At 44.3% G+C, this 23,035-nt stretch overlaps 1 protein-coding gene across 1 annotated transcript in view; it reads right to left on the minus strand.

Moving 5' to 3' along the window:
- Window positions 1-10,726: 10,726 nt before the first annotated feature.
- Window positions 10,727-23,035, minus strand: part of TTC21B (tetratricopeptide repeat domain 21B) — a 489,309-nt gene continuing 477,000 nt past the window's right edge. Inside the window, exon 29 of the mRNA XM_069225262.1 lies at window positions 10,727-13,742. Coding sequence (XP_069081363.1) covers window positions 13,665-13,742 — 78 coding nt within the window. The 3' untranslated portion in view covers window positions 10,727-13,664. The remainder of the gene's footprint in view (window positions 13,743-23,035) is intronic.

Raw genomic sequence — 23,035 nt, forward strand, 5'->3', positions numbered from 1 at the left:
CTTTTTTGTACCATTTCCTCAGCATTGGCTAAAGGTTTCATGTAAATATTGAAAAGTGTTGGTATGTGGAAATCCTTGGTACGACAATGGTGAATTGGAGAAAGCCTTAGCTATCTATCCTTAGTCTTTAATCTCTGTTTTCAAGATAACCAGGGTACCAGCTGAAGACTGCCCCTTCCAGGGTCGCTCTTTCTCTCTTTTTTTGGATATAATAGTATGGTTTACTGTGGTGAAGAAATCTAGAAAAATAGGGAGACATGAGTCGTAAGAGTCAAGTATCTTAAGGACATAATCAAATATTTTTAGTGGCTAGTTGCATGCTGCACCTATCTCTGGAGGCCGACTGATATTCATCAGTGTATTTGTATGGACAGCATCTGTTCGGTAGTAAAGTGGAGGTATCCTTAGGAGAGTTTCATACAGAACCAGGCACCAGTTAGGTCCTTAGGAATGAGTTCACCAATGTGCATGGCGAGGACAAGAGTTATAATTACCTTAGGGCACAAGTACCTTACCCCACTGTATGCATCCAGCCCCGCAGGTCCTTTGGCCAAACAGGTGTGTCTTCTAGGTCATTTTTCACATTTGCAAACTCGTAGTAATTAAAAGGGAGACCGACCTGCTCTGTTCTTAACAGGAGATGACAAGAAAAAATCCACTTGCCAATGTCCCTACAGAGCATATTGCACTTCGAAAGAGCAACAATGCATTCACTTCCATCAAGGATTTCAGATCATTTTTCAAGGTGGAACTGCATAAAAAAAACATGCTTGCTTTGTGTTGTCCAAGAGCAAGAAGTTAGGATTAATTTGCATCTGCTTTCATTTTTGTTTGTAAGCACTTTCTGTTGAGGTTTCATTTCTGTGAAATGAGCATTGGTGCCAAAATGCATCTTGACCTGCTTATTTATCCAAGAAGAGGCCACAGTTTTGCACAAAATGTCTACCCAACTGGAGTGCTTTCTAGTAGCTAATTAGTAAGTGCTACCTTTTTGGGTGAATGCATAATGCATATTCCACACTACAGCTGTGTAAAGGACCTCGAGGTAATGTCTCCAGTGACCTTGTATGGTATGTAATTTTGGTAATGTGATTGCTTCTTGATCGCCTTCATACAGAACTCTGCAATAACATGAATCCTATGTGTATAGAGAAGACTATGAGACTACAAAAAGTTAAATCTGCACCAAAGAGTACTTCCTCTTAATTTTATGCAGTAAGTGCTTCTTTGGTGGAGATGTGGTCATATTCCTCTGCATCAAAAAGGCGTCTCCTGGGGACTGCAGGGGAGCCTCATACCCCAGCAGTCCCTGCAGACTCCCTTCCTTCAGCGGTAGCTGGCATTGCTCCCAAGCGTAGGTAGCAGCTACAAACGCTGCTCCCTGCATGCAGGAGCAATCCTTTAATCTGTTTCCCTGCCCGACATGAAAAGTCCACTCCCAGTGACCGGGTGAAGTTTTCCTACTCCTGTCAGCTGGGAGCAGGCTTACAGTTTGCTCTTGCTTGGTGGGAGCTGGCAAAGGTCCTGCCAAGTGTAAGCAAACTGCTTTCCCTTGAGGGTGGTGTTGGACCTGACAGCCTTAGGGTGGTCACCCCTAACTTTTTGCCTCCCTCCCTCCACTTTTTGGACACTGTTTTTGCTGGTTTTTAGAATCTGCGCACTTTACCACTGCTAACCAGTGCTAAATTGCTATGCTTTCTCCCTTTAAACATGGTAACATTGGATCATACCCAATTGGACTATTTAATTTACTTATAAGTCCCTAGTACTGTGCACTATATGTGCCCAGGGCCTGTAGATTAAGTGCTACTAGTGGGCCTGGAGCACTGGTTGTGCCACCCACTTAAGTAGCCCCTTAACCTTGTCTCAGGCCTGCCATTGCAAGGCCTGTGTGTGCAGTTTCACTGCCAATTCGACTTGGCATTTAAAAGTACTTGCCAATCCTAAAACTCCCCTTTTTCTACCAATAAGACACCCCTAAGGTATGTCCTAGGTAACCCATAGGGCAGGGTGCTGTGTAGGCAAAAGGCAGGACATGTACCTATGTAGTTTACATGTCCTGGTAGTGTAAAACTCACAAATTCGTTTTTATATTGCTGTGAGGCCTGCTCCCTTCATAGGCTAACATTGGGGCTGTCCTCATATTTTTTGAGTGGTAGCTGCTGATCTGAAAGGAATAGGAAGGTCATATTTAGTATGGCCAGAATGGTGATATAAAATCCTGCTGACTGGTGAAGTTGGATTTAATATAACTATTTTTGAAATGCCACTTTTAGAAAGTGAGCATTTGTCTGCACTTAAATCTTTCTGTGCCTTACAATCCACGTCAGGCTGGGTTTAGTTGACAGCCCCTTGTGCATTCACTCAGACACACCCCAAACACAGGGTACTCAGCCTCACTTGCATACATCTGCATTTTGAATGGGTCTTCCTGGGCTGGGAGGGTGGAGGGCCTGCTCTGACACCAAGGACTGCCACACCCCCTACTGGTACTCTGGCAGACAGGATTGAACTGAAAGGGGACCTGGTGCACTTCTAAGCCACTCTTTGAAGTCTCCCCCACTTTAAAGGCACATTTGGGTATATAAACATGGCCTCTGCCCCTTCCAACTCAGACACTTCCTGGAGAAGAAACTTGTAACCAGAACCTGCATCCTGCCAAGAAGAACTGCCTGGCTGCTCAAAGGACTCACCTGACTGCTTTCTGTGAAGGACTGCTGTCTTGCTGTTGCCCTGCTGCCTTGCTGCTCCCTGGCTGTGGTGAAGAAGTACTCTCCAAGGGCTTAGCTAGAGTGTGCCTCCTGTTCCCTGAAGTCTCAGGACCAAAAGGACTTCTGTCTTGCAACTGGACTCCTTGTGCAGCGAAAATTTTACGCACAGCTTGGTAAAAACAACGCACAGCCTGCTCCGCGGTGAGAAATTCACTGCACGCCGAACCGGAACGACGCAGCCCGACTTCACAAGGAGAAGATAGACGTGGCGCCTGTGTTGCGACCGGAACTTCGATGCACGGCCCACCGGATCGACGCAGAGCCGTCCGGGGACGACGCGTCCCGACTTCGAGTGGAAATCGACACAGTGCCTGCCGTGCGGAAGAAATTTCCACGCAATGCCCACTGGAACAAGGCAGCGCCTGTGACTCCGCTCCACAAGCCCAGGATTCCACGCACAGACCCCGGGGCTTCTGAAAACCCTGCAACCCAAAGAGGATCCACGACCGAGCACCGGAAAGCGACGCACAGCTGTCCCTGCGTGAAAACTAAACAACGCATCACTGTGTGTGGCCCGAGAAATCAACGCACACCCCCTTTGTTTCCACGCTTCTCCTCCCCTGGGGCCCACTGTGGAGATTTTTCACTCAAACCAGGTACTTTGTGCTAAAAAGAGACTTTACTTGCTTCTGAAAGACTTAAGACACCTTATATCACTTTTTACTGGTATCTCTACATTTACCTATTGCATCTTTGATCGTTTTGACCTGCAAATATCCAGATAAATATTAGATATTTTTCTAAAAACTGTGTGTATTTTTGGGGTGCTATATTGTGTTATTGTATGATTTATTGCACAAATACTTTACACATTGCCTTCTAAGTTAAGCCTGACTGCTCAGTGCCAAGCTACCAGAGGGTGGGCACAGGATAGTTTGGATTGTGTGTGACTTACCCTGACTAGAGTGAGGGTCCTTGCTTGGACAGGCGGTAACCTGACTGCCAACCAAAGACCCCATTTATAACAGGTGGGCACCCCAGGAGACAGGGAGCAGGCCCAGGGGGGGGATGGCAGTCCCCAGGGCTACTGATGGCTCCAGGTGGAGGCCGCGCACCCACTCCTGCATTCTGCATAGGGCCATCCAGCAGGGAGATGGTAGTCCCTGGGGCAATTTGAGACACAGGAAGGGGGTCTGCGCTGCCCCCCCCCCCCCCCCAACATTCATTACATAAAGCCCGGGGAGGTCGCGGTCCCAAGGTGTAAGACTGGCCCACTCCCCTTTTTTACATTTAAGTATGCCCAAGAGACCTGGCCCACCCAGGGGCTGAAAGAAAAAAGTGCAGGAAACCACACTTTTCCCCCCCCCCCCCCGTATCTGTAGTTCCACCATAGTTTCGCAGAAAATTTAAAAAAAAAATGCTTTTTGGCCCTGGAGGGGACCCCAGCTCCAAGCCTAGGAGGGAGGGTCACAATATTCTTACCCTGCCCCCTTTTCTTTATTTTTAAGTGTTTTGGGGGGGACTCAGCTGAGTCAGAGTCCTGAAATGGCTGCCAACACTTCCTGGTTGAAGTGTTGGCAGTCAATCAGATATCAGCATACGAACTGGCAGATCAGTGGAGAATCCACGTTCCTAGATATTTATACTGTTTTTTTATTTAATATCTCAAAAACTACTGAACGGATTTATACCAAATTATACAAAAGCACACTTTCTGGACCAAGGTCTAGCTTTCTGCCAAATTTAGAGTAACTCTGTCTAGCGGTTCAGGCTTTGGCTGTGCGCAACAGGGGTTGGCTGCCATCCCCCCTATAACCACCCAACCCCATGCCACACACGGCCTCTGGTGCGGCGCCTGTGGCCAGGACCCTATAGTCAACTGTTGTAATTTATTATAAGTAATGTTTTGTATAAAATGTACATTCTCTATTTCCCCCTTACTTTCATTGTGTACCCACCTGCCCATAGGGATCCAAGTGTAACATTCCATTCCTCCCCATTTTCCCCTTGTCTTCCCAGTTGGTTCCTACCAGCATTCTATAACTGTTCCTGTGACAGTTGACAGCTGTGAGGAGAAATGCTCGCCACCGGTTGTGGCTGGAGGCTGTTGTTAATTAATCTTGCCAATAAATTATTTCTTAAGGAACATCATCGGAGTTAAGGAACATTTATAATATCAACCCCTTTAAAGATCCAAATTCCCTGCCACACGTTGCCGAAGGGTTTTGGAGCTTAAATGGGGCAATATTATATATATATTTTAGGGGCTGCACGAGCTCCCACCGGGGCACCACCACCTCCCCGAAGAAAGGTAACAAAACTTGGGGGGGCACAGACCCCCCATGTCCTGTGGACCACCACCTCCCTGGGACAACTTAAAAAAATGTATGGGGGTCCACACAGACCCCCAGGCCCTGGGGACCACCACCTCCCTGTTGCTATATAAAAACTTACGGGGGCTCACTAACCCCCTCAGCCCCAGGGACCACCACCTCCCTGAAACAACACTAAAAAATATATGGGGGGGGGGCTGCATGGGCCCCAGTGTCCTGGAGACCACCACCTCCTAAGGGCTTCATATAATTTTTTTTTTTTTTTTTTTTAAACGTAGGTGGGCCACGCAGATCCCCAACGGAATCACCTCTCTGGGGCAGCATTTAAAAAATGTATGGTGGGGATGCTCTAACCACCCCTGGGACCCAGGGAGCACCACCTACCCTGGGCTACATAAAACAAATATTTATAGGGGTGTTGCAAGGACCCCCTGGGCCCCAGGGACCACCACCTTCCTGAGGCCAAGTACTTTTTTATACAAAAAAAGTGTGCATGCCCAACCTCAGTCAATATCCGTCCCGAGGACCCCATCCTCTGGGGCACGGCCCTTTATGCAATGGTGCCCACAGTACCCATGATAACTTATGAGGACCACAGGGTAAGGCCCCCGTGGTCTCCAACTCCTGTCACCTTTGGGAGCCGGCATCGCTCCCGCACACAGGGAGCTGCTTTAAATAGCAGCTGCCTGCGTGTTGGAGCAACGTTTCAACTCTTTCCCTGCCTCCATGACAGCGGGCAGAGAAAAAGATAAAAACCCCGCCTTCAGCAAGTGGGAGCAGTTTGACAGCTCCCACTTGCCGAAATCAAACTGTTTTCTTTTGTCTTTTGCTTGGTGGGAGCTGTCAGCTCCTGTCAAGCAACAGCAAATGGCTACCTCCCAAGGGTGGCAATCTCAGGTGGTAGCAGGAGCCGGCGCTGGGTGGTGGCGGTCCCAGGGGCCTTGTATGGGTCCATGAGGTTGCTTCTGTGCCCCCCCCCCCCCAGCCCCCTTCCTTCTTCAATTTGGCCCCGGGGAGGTTGTGGTCCCCGGGGCTGTGGACCCCCTTCTAAAACCATTTTGTGGCCCCGGGGATGTGGTGGTCCTCGTGGCTTCGAAGGGGTCCATGGGACCCCCTTTTATTCTTTTTACGTATTGGCCCAGAGAGGCGGTGCCCCCCCCCCACACTTCATATGTATTGCCCTGGGGAGGTGGCGGTTCTTGGGGCCTGGAAAGGTTATTATTGGATCAGCGGTGACCAGTAGGTAGTTATAGTCAGTACCATGTTTCCATAATTTTTTTTTGACCTACCTATATCTTTAGCGCTGTTTGATGAAAATTCACAACATTTTCCCCCCAAAAAAAGTGTGCCGTGATTCTTGTTGTGCATGAAAAGTTTCAGGGTGATCTGTCAAGCAGGGTCTGAGAAAAAGGAGGGGGGTAAAAAAAAAATAAAAAAAAAATAAAGATGCTTTTCCCATGTTAATTCCAATAGGAGTTTTGAACACGACTACTGCCCGAACTGCTGAACGGAATTACACCAAATTTGGCAGAAAGTTAGCTTTTCGCAGTCCGATTAAACTTTGTTATTTGGTGTAAATCCATTCAACAATTTAGGAGAAATTAAAGTAAAGAAAAATGTGTTTATCTAGGGCTGCGGTTCCTCCTCTGTGACTTCACGAATAATAATGAGCTTGTGCAGAGGTCTGCAGAGCTCTGACTGGCTGTCAACACTGTTACCAGCCTGGGTATCAGCTTCAGCCGAGTCCCTGAAAAAAAAAAAGTAACGAGGCTAGGGTAGGGACATCCTGTCCCCTTAGCTCTGGTGCTGGGGTCTCAGAGGGACCACGCCAGGGCAAAAAAGCACTTTTTGAACAAACTCTTTGCCGTGAATCTGCAACACTGCAAATTTGTGGCAAAATGTTTTTTAAAAAACAAGCACAGTCTACCACCCATGTTGAACCTAAGCCCCTAGGTTGGCCAGGTCCTGGGGGCATATAAAAAATAAAGGAGGTGGGCACACAGGGCCTCTCTCATAGGGCTTATTTAAGAGCAGGGACCACCACCTCCCCGAGGCAAAGTTGTTTGGTTATGTAGTTATATACCTCCCAGGGCTAACATTCAATTATATGCAGGAGGCCAGGGTTTACCCTGTGGCATTTTTACGAATGTTTTGCTTTGATGTTATTATGTTCTGAAAAGTTGATACATTTAGGAAAATAAGTATTTTGGGTTCACATAGCTCTGATGAAATTACAAAGCAGCTGTTTAGAAAAGAAATACTGTAAATATAAAAATGTAATGTAAAAAGTATCTTGGAGGCAAGATTGAGCCTCACAGGCTTTTGTATTACCATTCTGGCCATACTAAATATGACCTTCCTGCTCCTTTCTGATCAGCAGCTACCACTTCAATAATGTATGAGGGCAGCCCCAATGTTAGCCTATGAAGGGAGCAGGCCTCACAGTAGTGTAAAAACGAGTTTAGGAGTTTTACACTACCAGGACATGTAAACTACACAGGTACATGTCCTGCCTTTTACCCGCACAGCACCCTGCTCTAGGGGTTACCTAGGGCACACATTAGAGGTGATTTATGTGTATAAAAAGGGGAGTTTTAGGCTTGGCAAGTACTTTTTAAATGCCAAGTCGAATTGGCAGTGAAACTGCACACACAGGCCTTGCAATGGCAGGCCTGGGACAAGGTAAAGGGGCTACTTGAGTGGGTGGCACAACCAGTGCTGCAGGCCCACTAGTAGCATTTAATCTACAGGCCCTAGGCACATACAGTGCACATTACTAGGGACTTATAAGTAGATTAAATAGTCCAATTGGGTATAATCCAAAGTCACCATGTTTAATGGGAGAGAGCAAATGCACTTTAGCACTGGTTAGCAGTGGTAAAGTGTGCAGAGTCTAAAAGCCAGCAAAAACAGAGTCCAAAAAGTGGAGGGAGGCAGGCAAAACGTTAGGGGTGACCACCCTAAGGCATGTCAGGTCTAACAATTATAAAATGTGGAGTACTACCTTTACCAGAATGCACTTTTCAACTCACTTTAGAGGCCCACTGAGGCAGAACTGGTATTTAACAGAGTAATCAGGTGCCTGCAATTAAAACCAGCTGAGAAGCCATGCACTTGGTCTTTGAACAAGGGAGGAGATTTCTGGAACGCTTTCAGCACTGGCTGCATCTACTGAGGTGAAACACTACAGACTACATTTCTCTGCCGATGAATGGATGAACCCAGAAACAAGTGTCCAGAGATTAATGAAATTATAAGGCCAGAAATAATGAAAATGTCAAAAGAATTGAATGTAAGTTGCTGGTTTTGCCATATTCCCTAATTCATAACCTGTTGGGAATGTGCTTTCATAGAGGACATCCTTTGTTTGTATGTATGTATGTATGTATGTATGTGTATATATAAAGTGGTATATGGTAGACTGAGTGTTTCCTTTAGATCTGACTGCACGTAAACCAGGTGCACTGGAGTGGGGTCTTGGGTTCAGACACCAGAGTCTGCAGAGGATTCCCCACCAGTGATGATGTCACTGGAGCAGGTCTTGGCCCTGCAATGGAAGTTGGCACTGGAGTTGGTGTGGGCCCAGAGGTAGATTCCAGGATCTCAGGCAGCACACAAAGGACAGGTCACCCGGTGATAACCTGACTTGAGGCCCCCCCTTACAAATCCTTCTGGTCCGGAGGCACATTTGGGGACCTAGAAAAGTGGCAAAAATAAGCAAAATGGCCTTCCTAATGAACTCAATCTGTTGTGGTGTTGCTGATACCCCTGATAGCCCAGAACTCAGGACGTATCTGGATAGATCAACTGTGGGATCAGCTCCTAAACTGGAAATCTGAAGAAAGGTAAAGTGTCACATTGACGCCTTCAATACTTCTCTTTAGACAGAGAGCCGAAAGAAGAGGTCAAGTTCAGCTTTGCCTTCTTGCATTTCAACTTCAATTTGGACTTTGACTTACCAAATGACCTCAAAGAGTACCTGTCACAGGATCAGCCTCAAGAGTGGAAACAGGTCCGCGCTCTCAACCTACAGCAACTGCCAGACACACTTGCATGGCTTCTTTTGATGTTCGGCGACATACAGCTTCGCTTCACAGTCCTGGATCGCTTTCAAGTGCACAAAGGCACATTCCTCCCACAGCTTGTAAGTCGTTTCCTGAGCCCAAACCCTGTAGGTTTAGGTGGGGGCTGTTCCATTGCACACTGGATTTCAGTTTGAAAACAAGTCAAATTGCCGAAAAAGGTAGTAAAGCCCTGAATCCGTAAGGGGGCAGGGGTGGCGCTTACATGCGGCACACCTCCATCACTTCCTGGGCAGAACGAAGCTAATGTAGAGCCGCACAGCACTATCTAGTGGCACACGAGGGCAATGGTGAGAAAATTTCTAGATCCATTCTGGTGCTTGGAGATATTTTAAAGGTGAAGAATTTTACATAAGAAGCATCCATCAGCATTATGCTTCTCCTAGTTGGTTAAAGGTTTTAAAAAGCATAAAGGATTCTTGGGAGTATATCCACCTTAAGTGAGTTTATTTAGGTCACAGAATTAGGTTACATTTTTACCAGTTTTATATACCTCAACATATGATCTCCCAACTTTTCCCAAATAAATTTTCTGAGTTTTTCTGAGCACCATTTGTAAGACGAATCCCAAACTGTAAACAGTTTGGGTTCACATTTCAATGACCATCTATCCAAGTTAGTTTTGTTAATAGTTTTGGAGACTGGCATGGAATTCGATATTGATCAGTTTTGTACATGTTTTAAGTGTGGGTAGGCATACTTGAGGCAACAAGACTATTGGCAGCAGGTCATCAGCAAACAATTGACAAATAGATGCCATTTCAACTATTCTAATAACCTTTAAATTATTCCACGATCTTACTGCAATTAATAAAGTTCCTAAAGCCAGGAAAAAATAATCAAGAAAGGGGGGAACCTTATTTTGTTCCTGATAGCACACTATTGTAGTTGAGTCTAATGTATGAGAATTCATATAGTGCTTCTGGTTCCATGATAAAATATTGATCCAAAGTTCCCTCTTTGGGACACCATTTAGATAAAGCCATGCTGATTTGTTGAATACCCTTTTGGCTTTAAAGATTAATAGCAGATTATGGCTCTGTTAATTCTTAAGGATCTGCGTAATATTTCTTAGCACATTAATACTATCTGATCCTTTCCTCGCTTTTACAAAGCCTGCCTAGTCAGAGTCAAATAATTCAGATAGCTTTGTGCTCAGTCTAGCTGACCAGATTTTGTGTCAGATTTTCACATACAAGTTCATCAAAGCATTAATTATATGGCTTCAGAATAACTGGACTCTCACATGGTTAAGGTAGTTATATAGTAGGTGATGGGTTCATTGATTGTGTTTCCTCTAACTGGCATTTAAAATTACATTTTTGAATGGGGCTTCAGTTGGCCCCATGCAGTCGTTTTCTTTGAGGTTGTTTACTCTAAAACAGTGGTTCTTAATCTGTGGTCTGAGGACTCTAGGGGTTCCGCGAGGCCTACATGGGGTGGTGGAGGGGGATGAGGGGGTGTAGGAGGAAGGGGGTTGCTTTTGTTTTACAAAATTAAATATTATAAAAATTAATAACTTCAAATTAATAAAGCATACGCATATAAAGAAACACAACTGAAAATGTGAAAACTTTTTTTTATATTTGATTGTGAATTTAGCAAAATATTTTAATATTTGAGGATTTGTATGGTGTATTCTTGTTTTGTATTTTTGCCTATTGTTTTGAAGTTCAAATCGTAAAAACTGCTTAGGCTGGGGTCCTTAGCTTCCATTAGTGACTTGATGGAGGTCCCCAGATTCTAGTAATGATTCAGTGGGGGCCACAAACATCAAATGGTTTAGAATCACTGCTCTAAAACATGTATGTCTTACAGAAATCACCTTTGCTAGCAGTCTGATTGCAACAATAATGTCAGTTTCAGGTATGTGGTTACTGAATAATGTTTGGTCGAAAGTGGCACCTGCTCTTTGTTTTAACTCAGACTTGTTGCATTTCGACGATATTGGGAAAACCAAGACACTGTTGCCAACAGTTTTATTGAATGGTTCATTTTACTGGCAAATTATCTTCTCTTTTTTAAATATCCCGAGCTCCCAAACTGGATATGGAAGATGGTTTATTGCCTACTCCTGAGAGACTTGGTAGTACTAAATTTTAAATAACAAATCTCAGACAGGAAGGGGGTGAGGGCAACACTGCGTCTGTGGAATGGTCATGGTCTTCATAAGAAAAATTGGATATTTCTCCCTGCAGAACTTATAAATCTTGGAAGTTAGAGCAACATTAAGGTGAAGGGTCTGAGGCTAAAAAGCATAGTATAGCTGGCTCTCATAAGAACTTTTGGAATCTGCAACCCTAAAACATTCCTCACAGTGCAAAGGCATCCATAGACGCATGGGCTGAATGAAACACAAAAATGTTGATAGTTAGAATACCTCTCAAATGAGCAGGACTAGCCACCTTTCCTCAGGTCTGGTACCTCTGGTGGGGTATTCTTTGTAAGGGCAAAAAAAGAATAACACAAACACTTCAATGCACGTTTCTTGACCCTTTCAACATTAAGAAGTATGGACTTCTTATGGTCTGGCCAAAGGTGATGCCCCTAAGCCTCAGGAAGGTGGCAAGAGTGCAAGCGGAGAGCTTCTGCTGGAAATCATACAACCATTGAACAAGAATTGGCAAAGACAACAGTTCTCAACCTGACAATGGGGTGCAGACCTAATGACTGTGCCAATGCTCATTTCTCCTCCACACCCTAAGATGGTAGCCTTAAGTGTGCATGCATTTGTGGGGGCCTTTACGGAATGCTTACTCTTAAAGCAAAAGAAAAACAATTTCAAGAAGATCATCGTGCATATGGACTGTGTTTTCACTGCCTTGAGAACAAAACTGTCTGAATGGTTCAACCACAAACTTTGTTAATATGCTGTCCACAGATCTGTACACGAGGTCTAGGGAGAAAAAAAAATGAACAATGGTGCAAGCCTTTTCCAATATGAAAGAACCCTCTTCCCTGAAGGACTAGAAATATGCATGAATTGTCAAACCTAGAGGCAGATTAACATACGTGCCTGCAAGTGTAATGCCAGAAGGCAAAACTGCCCTGTCTGGAGGAGGATTTTCACCCTCTTGTGCGGGCGAGAAAAACTTCTCCTGGATAGAATCCAATATCGCCCACATAAACTTTAGGTGCCACTTTGGTATGTAAAAAAGATTTGTCCAGGTAAAACCTGTGCAGGGGAATTCATAACAACTGAAGATAAACAACTGCAAAAGAAGGCATATCTGTCTCCTCTCGCCAGCTGTCCAAGTGGAGCTATCAACTTGCCAATGTATGTGTTCTAAGAGTATTGCCATCACTTAAACTCATAGGAAAGATCACAAGTTCACAGCTTTTAACACTTTAACTTCAAAGCGTAGGAAGTACCGTTGTCTTTCTGGAACATGGATACGGATTACCTATTGTTTTACCGGGGTTAGACAGTGGCGAAGATACAGAGCCTAAAGAAAACAATGCAGTGGTGCCCATCTTGAACTGTCCTTCTCTGATGACGTTGCTCACAAACCTCAGGTCTGTCACAAAGTCATAATGTTGGCAGTATAACATCCTTGGACGAGCTGTGCTCTGTATGCCGGAAACTGGATACCTTGGGCCTGGGGTGGGGCTTATAGAGCTGTTCCATCTCTTCCGGTAAATATATTTCTATGGCTCCACAGTCGAAGCCTCTCTTGCCCCACCTATTACTTCATGAAATATCGTCAGGGTCCAATCTGGCACCAGGAAATGTCTTAAGAGATGAGGAAGAATTAATTGTTAGAATGGCTTATATACTTGTAATGGTCTTTCTCCTGGGTGCTCTTCGCTCGGATTTCTTTGATGATTAACTCTCTCTGATCACGTAATCAGTCTTGCTCTGCTATTCTCCCGGAGTCTAAGTTGTGGGGCAATTGCGTGGAAATTACATAAGGAGAGCAAGCATTTTAAAGATCCGACACGCGACTTCTGACAGTGACGCCTATGTGATCTGTCAACATACCAACCAATTCTGGCCAATCTTGAAATATTTCAACATTTTCAAGATTCAGTCCGATATCTTGGGAGATTTCTTAATATAAGGAATCAACAGCAAACTAGTGTAAATTTCACAAAATATGACATTACTACATTGAAGTAAGCGGTTTGTTGCACGTACATCATAGGCGTCAGGTTTTCAAGAAAACACTTTTCTCTAATAATCTTTAAATTGAGATACTAACAAAGCTGGCAGTGCTGACTGTCTCGTTTGCACGAGAACACAATAAAGGCCAACTCAACAAATGTCGTGACCTAATGCAACTAATAATTGCAATATAATACATTTTCATCCAGCGGCGCCCACAGTGGAAAATAACGTCGCCAAATGGACTTGCTGTCCCTGATGTTTACATTCATATATGTTATATAGCATTGTCCTCTAATGGGGAAATAGGTTCTTGGCCCCACGTACACGTGACGGAAAGTTTTCTTTTTGGAAAATAGCAAAAAATGAGGGTACTTGGAAGGAAAATTGAGAATTTTTTCATATCAAAAATACAGTCTTAAAGCCACCAATATTATGTTCGTAAAGCAGCACGAGCCTTGTCTAGAATATCCTTTCGTATTTTGGGGTAATTTGGATGGGCTTCCAAAACCTGTAAGAAGAGAAAGAGAATTATTGTCAAATGTAATAACCCAGACAATGCATTTGATAAGGACACAGTTCAAATAATATACCATTTGAAGTGGAAAAATGTCATTCTTTTGTTCCTGGAAGAATGTTGTTAGCCAGGGCAATCCCGACTATCCGGTGGTCAGGACTTGTTGAACAATATTACAACTTTTGATATCTTAAATTCTATTTAGGAGCTTGTCCTAATTGTCCTTTTCAAATACAAGCTTAAAAGGATGTGGAAGCTTATACATTATGTTGCTTTACAAAGAAAGCTGTACTTCGCTAAACTACTGTTTACACCTTTTGATATTTATTTTCTTATAAAAACAAATATTGTTTATACGTTTTGAACTGACATGCGTTGTAGTGGACAGGCAGCGACACCTTTTCAACTCAAATTCCATGCCATGGTCCAGAAAAGACGGTAATGTTTCCGAGCTGTGGGCATCATTTTAACGGGCAATGTTTTTTTCGCATCTTTATTTTCCTGTGCTAAAGCATTTATTCATGGACACCTTTGTGCTATCGTGTTTAATTTACCTCTTACGGCAACTGCCGTTTGAAGTTCTTGAAAGGACAGTTTTTTTTTCAACACACTGTAGGGAATTACCAAAGTAAGTAATAATATATTCACAATAAGTTGCACGCTTTGCCATTGTTCTTTATTACCGACATTAACCTTCGGAAACAACATTTCTGGTGGATCTCGTTCTATTGCAGATTCCTCATCTTTTGAATATCCTCAGGCGACAGACTGGATTAAGAAACTTTTGTAATAGCTCTCACCCAGTGGTAGCTACATAGCAGCACTGGAAGCAGCACAGATGTGACCTCAATGGAGCCATACAGCGCCACCCCAGCGAACTGACATCAGGCAATTTTTCCGAGCCCTTAGAGGAAGAGTCACGGGTAGCTTTAAGTTAAACACGAATGTGCAGTGCAACAGACTAAGTTGGAGCCATAGTAGTTTTGAATCTATGACCGTCCTTTAGAATGGGTCTCATGACGAATCTGCAGTCAGATGGAAAATCCACGAGCAGGATCATTAGCAAAGGTAAGCAACTTTTCCTATTGGTGGGCACTTTTATCTGAAAAGTCCAGTACCTCTGAAAAGATTCCATAAGCAGTACCTCCTTCCCTGCAGGTGTCACTGAAGGGGTGGTCAGTTGAGGAAATCCTGCAGTACGAAGGAGCGAAATGGCCATCTCTTCTCACTTCCGAGTTGGAAAAAATAGAGCTTTGCAAAACTGTTTACGAGAAGCCCATGTCGCGGCACAAGTCTCATACCCCAGGCAAGTGCTGAAGTGGAAGGTTTTGCACAGATTTTCTCCAGTAGTAGTTCCTTCTTGGGAAAGGCATAGCACTTTTTAATACACAGAACAACCCAGGGTGATAAGGCTGTCTTCTGGACCACCTTGTCATTTTTGTTGTCTGCAAGTCCAATGAAGACCTAATCTCCTGCATCCAGTCAATGTAATAATTTACTCCCCTCTGAAGATCCAGCCAGTATAGCCTCTATTCCTTGCTAGTGGGAAGGGAGATACCGCCCTAGGCAGGAAAGCTGCCGTAGTCCTTAAGACCAGTCTGTCTGTGTGAGAAGAGGTAAAGGTTGAGAAGACATGTAGTGCTTGCAGCTCGCTAACACATCACACCAGAGAGACGGCCACAGGAAAAATAGTTGTTAATAGTAAATGTATGAAATTCGCATTTTCTGCATCTTTGCCCAGATTTTTTGCCTCTTGCTGCACTCTAGATTTTTTTCTAATTTTAGAACTCTGTGCACTTCATACCATCTAACATGTAGTAAACTGCCTGCGCTTCCCCTTTAAACGTGGTCGAATTGGCATATTCCTAAATGGTATAGTTAACTTCCCTACAAGTCCCTAATATATGGTACAAGATGTACCCAGGCTTCAGGCCTACCCAGTGTAGCCTAACTATAGCAGTATAAAAACTGCAATTTGACCTGTCAAAAACCCTTTTGACAGGTTAAAATATCCCTTTAAAATATTAATATATCACCACCAAGCAGACATTACAGCCACAAGCCAAGGTGCATGGCATTTAAAAACTAAGGCATGCAGACATTTATATTAACATGCCTTTATAGCGCCTAGGCCTCAGTAGCTTTTACCCCTGTGGCAGGGGTAGATGTCCTCTGTAGAAAACCAGAGTACATCTTAAAATCCTAAAATTGCATTTCTGGCATGGGACTACCTAGAAAAATAATCAAACAACTAGTTTTAATAGTTATTAAAAAATACAATTCAATGGTGACATCCTAAATTTTAACAAATATTAAAGAAAAGTAATATTGCAAAGTTAACTTTTCACTGCTTGAGTTCCCTTGAGGCTAAACTGCATTTGCTTCCAAATTGCTCCCAGCCAGGGATTAGCACTGAAAAGATGTAAAATGACCCCCCCCCCCCAACCCCTCTCTCTCAAGTTTAGTGTGGCCGAAGTCTTTCGCCTTCTTGGAAATGCCCAACAGTAACTTTTACCTCATAGGTTAGGGCACGCTTAGGAGTCATTCCCATCCACTAGCTCGTTCCAGACACCCACTTCAGAACACTCCTGGAAATGAAGAAGTACAGAAGAGGACTGAGCCTGCTGTCTGTGACCTGAGACGAACCCTGAAGTACTGGACATGCTCCTGCTTGTACCCAGGACAAAGAAGTGCTCTCCAAGGGTCAGATGGCTAACCTCCTTTGAACGTACAACAAGGTCTGAGAGGCCATTCCTAAATCTGCCTAGATCACCAGTGCCAACTGGACCTTGAATGTATCCCTACTTTTGGCCTCTGCCTGATACCCTGTGAGCTTTTAAGTGTCTCCCTGAGGTCCTGGGGGCTTTTCAAGTGTACTCCAGTGGCTGATTGGGACTGAAAGGACTGAAGTCAGAAGGTAAAACCTTTGGCCAGGAAGAACCTGGTTTGGGAGATAATTCTAGTCTTAGAACAGTGGTCTATAGACTGTTGAAACTAAAAACAGAATGATAATAATATTGCTTATTGCCCATCTCAAAATTTGCTAGCAAACCTTTTTTGATAGAAGGTAGTGCAAGCTGAGAAGGGCTACAGAATCAGGCAGTATGATATCTGCGCTAGGGTCTAAATAGTAACCTAGAGGCACCACTGTTGCCTCTGTGAATAGAAGGTGCTGAGAGGGCACCAGGTAAGGCTAGAGCAGGTTGATGGAAAAGCCTAGGTCGAACAGCATGGATGCTGTGGCCTTCAAGTGGTCCAAACCCAGTTGCGTCAAGCCCACGTTGAACACCTAACTATCAAGGTACGGGACCCACTGATATCTCCTGCTTACACAGATATGCCTCAACACGCGCCATGAACTTCATGAATAACAGAGGTGGTGATGTTAGTCCGAACAGTGAACTGGTAGTGGGTGGACACTATCACAAAACGCAGGTACCCCCTGTGTAACAACAAGAACAATATGTGAAAATGCATGCCCTGCAACTCTAGGGACATCATCCTACTCCATAGCCAAAATTACCTGAGCCAGGGATAGTATCTCGAACATTTGTTTTCAAAGGTAAAAGGTAAAGACCCTGATGTCCAGGTTCAGACACAAACTGGAACAGTCCAGCCCGAACTGCCAGGCCAGGTCCTCCGTGGACCAGAAAGTTCAAGTTATCACCCCTCATCAGCCTGCTAGCTTGAATCCAGTGGCACAGTAGGTAAGGGACATCTGGGCACACTCTGGCCACTTAGGGTGAGCACAGCAACGTGGCCTGGAAGTTCAGGCTGGACTGTTCCCATAAGGAACAGTGTCAAGACTGATATGCATATAGCTGGGTCCAAACTGGGGTGGCATAGTGAGCAAAAGAACAATGGATTTAACACAGATCTGTGACTGGGGTGAGTGTTTGAAAAGTTTCAGCACTCTGTCCAACATCATCTTGTGTTGCTGTATTCACCCTAAGTGGCAAGGGTACGCCCAGGCGTGGGTCCCTTGCTTACTGTGCCACTGGATTCAAGCTAGCCTAGCTGATGAGGGGTGATACCCTGAAACCGGTACCAAGATGCTTTAGAATACCCCCAGGTGCTAGACTGGATCCAGACAATTTCTGCTGTGCTCCTGCATCTCGCTAGATGGCCTAGTGTGTTTCCACATTAGCTTTGTTCCACCCCAGAAGTGACAGAGCTTAGCTACATGTAAGCGCCACCCCGTGCTAAAGTCCATTTCTTGCCTGACTCTTTTCGCACCCTCAGACGTGGAGCACAAAATAATTGTCAGTATCTTTGTGCAGATCTCTATTATGGGACATTTCTAGATTGTAAAAGAGACCACTCCACAGAATGGGGAGGGAGGAAGGCAGTGAGGAATCTGCAGTTAAAGTATCCACCAGAAAGAGTGTTACTGAAGGCAACATGTTCTTCAGATGGATACTTCTAATTGCAAATATCTCACCTTTAGAATAAACATCAAAGCATTACCTCTCAAGGTTGAGGGGGTCTGTGGAGTGGGTATCGAGCAAAAAGTCCTGCAGAACTGAAACAATGAAAAGCCCTTTCCATCAGCCTGGGTCTCAAGGTAGTGGTGCTTTGTGATTGTGTGCACTGATGCCCACGTCATGGTTTGACAGAATGCAAAAGTTGACACTAAGTAGAAGCAGTCTAAGTTTTTTCCCTCATGGAATTTGCCCTCAAACCTTCTGGAGGCTGTTTCTTGGCCAGTGTGGAGCAGATCTTCATGCAGAGGACTATATAACTACTAAGTACTTTTCAGTATTGCCTATCAGTGCTTTACCCCCAAAGAACCCCCAAAAAAGCTGATCGCCCACCCAATGGTCTTTGGTGCAACTGATGTAAAAGCTTGGGGCTCTTTTGAGATCCAACTGATGGAGTCTCTCCTCTTTTTTTGAGGGAACAAAGAATGCGGACTTCCAGAAAGAAGGCCACCTGGGTTCTCAACACCGAAGTGTCTGGAAAAACATTGGTGCAGAGTGGCTGCACTGAGATACCCTGGAGCCTGTTAATATAAAGTGCTGAAATGATCGCAATGAGGGAGACAGTTTTGAGAATGAGAAGATGCAACAAGTAGCTGTACATTGGCTCACTGGGTTGTAAAGTAGGAAGATCAGGATCCAATTAAGATCTCACTGTGGCATCACAAATGGTTTGAGAGGAACAATTCATACCTTTAACCCCTTTGCTGGCAGCCCTTTTGCCCCTCAGGTGGCAGGCCTTTTTTTGGGGTATTTGCGGCACTTCGCGCTTAGGTCCTCATAACTTTTTGTAAACACAAAATTTACCCATGCCAAATTTGAGTCCTTTTTTCCCCAACATCCTAGGGATTCTAGAGGTACCCAGAGTTTGGGGTTCCCCTGAAGGAGACAATGAAATTAGCCAAAATACAGCGAACATTTTTTTTTTAAAAAAAGGGAAAAAAGGGCTGCAGAAGGGGGCTTGTGTTTTTTCCCTTGATAAAATAAACGGTATCAACAAAGGGTTTGCGGCGCTAAAATCACCATCTTCTCAGCTTTCAGGAACAGGCAGACTTGAATCATAAAAACCTATTTTTCTACACAATTTTGGCATTTTACTGGGACATACCCCATTTTTACTATTTTTTGTGCTTTCAGCCTCCTTCCAGTTAGTGACAGACATGGGTATGAAGTCAATGCTGGATCCCAGAATGCTAAACATGTCTGAAAAGTAGACAAAATTCAGAATTCAGCAAGGGGTAATTTGTGTAGATCCTACAAGGGTTTCCTACAGAAAATAACAGCTGAAATGAAAAAATATTGAAATTGAGGTGAACAAAAACAGCCATTTTCTCCACGATTTACACTAACTTTTTCCTGCAATGTCAGATTTTTGAAAGCAATATTCCGTTACGTCTGCTGGACTCTTTTGGTTGCAGGGATACATAGGGCTTGTAGGTTCATCAAGAACCCTAAGTACCCAGAGCCAATAAATGAGCTGCACCTTTCAATGGATTTTCATTCCATAACGGGTATACAGCAATTCATTTTCTGAAATATAAAGAGTGAAAAATAGGTATCAAGAAAACCTTTGTATTTCCAAAATGGGCACAAGATAAGGTGTAACGAAGCAGTGGTTATTTGCACATCTCTGAATTCTGGGGTGCCCATACTAGCATGTGAATTACAGGGCATTTCTCAAATAGATGTCTTTTTTACACACTGTCTTACATTTGGAAGGAAAAAATGTAGAGAAAAACAAGGGGCAATAACACTCGTTTTGCTATTCTGTGTTCCCCCAAGTGTCCTGATAAAAATGTTGTCTCACTTGCGTGGGTAGGCCTAATGCTCACGACATGAAATGCAACATGGACAAATCACATTTTTACATTGAAATCGGACGTGTTTTTTGCAAAGTGCCTAGCTGTAGATTTTGGCATCTAGCTCAGCAGGGCACCTAGGGAACCTACCAAACCTGCACATTTTTTAAAACTAGATACCTAGGGGAATCCAAGATGGGGTGACTTGTGGGGCTCTCAACAGGTTCTGTTACCAAGAATCCTTTGCAAACCTCAAAAGTTGGCCAAAAAACACTTTTCCTCTCATTTCGGTGACAGAAAGTTCTGGAATCTTAGAGGAGCCACAAATTTCCTTCCACCCAGAGTTCCCCCAAGCCTCCCGATAAAAATGGTACCTCAATTATGTGGTTAGGCCTAGCGCCCGTGACAGGAAATGCCCCAAAACACAACGTGGACACATCATATTTTCCCAAAGAAAACAGAGCTGTTTTTTGCAAAGTGCCTAGCTGTGGATTTTGGCCTCTAGCTCAGCAGGCACCCAGGAAAACCTACCAAACCTCTGCATTTTTTAAAACTAGACACTTAGGGGAATCCAAGATGGGGTGACTTGTGGGGCTCTCACTAGGTTCGGTTACCCAGAATCATTTGAAAAACTCAAACGTTGGCTATAATAAAAACACTTTTCCTCTCATTTCAGTGACAGAAAGTTCTGGAATCTGAAGGGAGCCACGGATTTCCTTCCACCCAGCGTTCCACCAAGTCTCCCGATAAAAATGGTACCTCACTTGTGTGGGTAGGCCTAGTGCTCGCGACAGGAAATGTCCCAAAACATTATCTGGACACATCAAAATTATTAAATACAAAACTACCTTTTTTTAGTGGGGGCACCTATGTTTTTGGTCCTGGGCTCAGCAGCCATCTAGGGAAACCTACCAAACCCAGACATTTCTGAAAACTAGACACCTGGGGGAATAACCCCATGCATTTTCCATAGACTTCTTTAGGCAGGGCTACAGCAAAAACTGCTGAACGGAACTACACCAAATTTGGCATGAAGCTAAATGTTGGCCCACAGAATGTGCTTTTAGTGATTTGTGTAAATCCGTTCAGTATGCTTTGAGACATTAAAGTTAAATAATAATTGTATATCTAGATGGTTGCTGGCAGCCATTACAGGACACGGGTCTTAGTCCCCAGTCCTAAAGCAAAAAAAAAAAAAGAAAAGAAACTATAAAGGGGACAGGGTAGGGTTACCCAGACCCTTAGGCCACATGAGAGGACTTTGAGGCCCTCCAACCCCCCCCCCGGCAAAAAAACAAAACAAGAAATCGACAAAAGTTGAAGCGATCCCACAGGACCTGAAAAAAATGGCGTCCAGGGCTGCATATTTCAATTGAAGGCCCCCTCTCCAAGCCACTATCATCAAAAAAGGGGAGGGGCAACACAGCCCATCCCCCAGGGCTGATTTTATTACTAAAGGGGAGGGGCAGCATGGCCTGCCTCCCCACGCCAATCTCTGGCTGATTACTCAAATGGAGGGGGGGCATGCACCCCCCCTCCCTGAGCCATTAATGGCCCCAGAGATCCCATCTCAGAGACATTTCCTGTCCACAGCAGCGTGAGCAGGGAAACCTGTGTTTGCTCCTGCTTGCAAGAGTATTTTTTAATCTCCTGCCATACGGAAGCAAACACAATGTCTGCTTCCAGCTCACAGGAAAATGCTCTCACCAGCTGGGAGGAGACCTTTGATCTGCTTTCCTGCCCGCATACAGATCAAAATATTGCTCCCACCCGGAGGGACCAGATTAAGTAGCTGCTCCCTACCGACTGGAGCAATGCTGTCTACTGCATGTATAATGGGTGCACTGGGTGGGGACCTTCTTTTAATAATGCGGGGCCCGGGGAATAGGGTATTCAGGGCCAGAGAGGGCTCAGGGAGGGGGACAACATGGCCCCCACCTCCCCTTTATTTTAAGTAATGGCCCTGGGTGATGGGGTTCCCATGGCCTAACAAGCCTAGGAAGTGGGGGGGTCACGTGGCTTCCTCCACTTGATTTAAAAGGCCGGTCCTGGGGGATGGGACCCCCAGGGCCTAATAAAGCTCTGGGAGAGGGGCTGCCTAGCCCCCTCTCCTTTAATAAAAAAAAAAATAGACCTGTAGGGATGGGGTCGCTAGTGTTTAAAGAGAACGCAGGGGCACGCTGAGGGGTGAGACAGGACTCTTTGGTAAGCTAAGGCCCCATGGGTAGGCTTTCCAGGGTCTACAATGGTTTGGGGAGGGGGGTCATTTGAGATAGCATCAGTGATGTCATAAATGATGTCAGTAAACATGTCATGAGTAATGTAATATGTGAGGTCATAAGCAGTGTATGGCGAGGCATACGTTATAGCTAGCTCTGCTAACTATAAATGGGGTGTATTTGTGTTTTTTTTTTTTTTAGTTCGAAACATTATTGTAGTCACTGGCCTATTCACCTAACTATAATGTTACTTTAACCTTTGTTTTTTCAGTAAATAAATATGTATGTATATTTAATTTGTGAAAACTTGTGGCCAACAAAATATTGCCGTGGGAAACATTAGGAAGCCAGGCCTGCCTCGCTATTCTTAGGGCCTGCTTAAAAGTTGCTTGAGATATTCAGACCCGAGTGCACACTCATGTTTGTGCAGGGCTTGGAATTACGAGTTTGAATGTATTTAACGCATCTGATAATTATCAGATGTGTTAAATACCCCAACCTTTGTTAAATTTTAGCAGGTCAAATCTGACGAAATTTAACACGGGTTAACTATGCGGTATTTACCGTATCATGTGACTTTGGTGAATTTGGTGCGTTAAACACCAAAATCCACGTTACTCCCTAATAACTTGCAAGAGGTGCTATTTATCCCCAATAATGAACCCTCTTGTATTGTTATTTACCAGGTGTGATAAATAGCACCCAAACTCCAAATTAGGCCCTTAGAGACTTTCCAGAGATAATCAACTATATTTTGCTTTTTTTCCCCAGAGCCATGTTAACATAAAGGT

This window comes from Pleurodeles waltl, chromosome 3_1 (genome assembly GCF_031143425.1).
Source record: "Pleurodeles waltl isolate 20211129_DDA chromosome 3_1, aPleWal1.hap1.20221129, whole genome shotgun sequence".
Classification (NCBI taxonomy): domain Eukaryota; kingdom Metazoa; phylum Chordata; class Amphibia; order Caudata; family Salamandridae; genus Pleurodeles; species Pleurodeles waltl.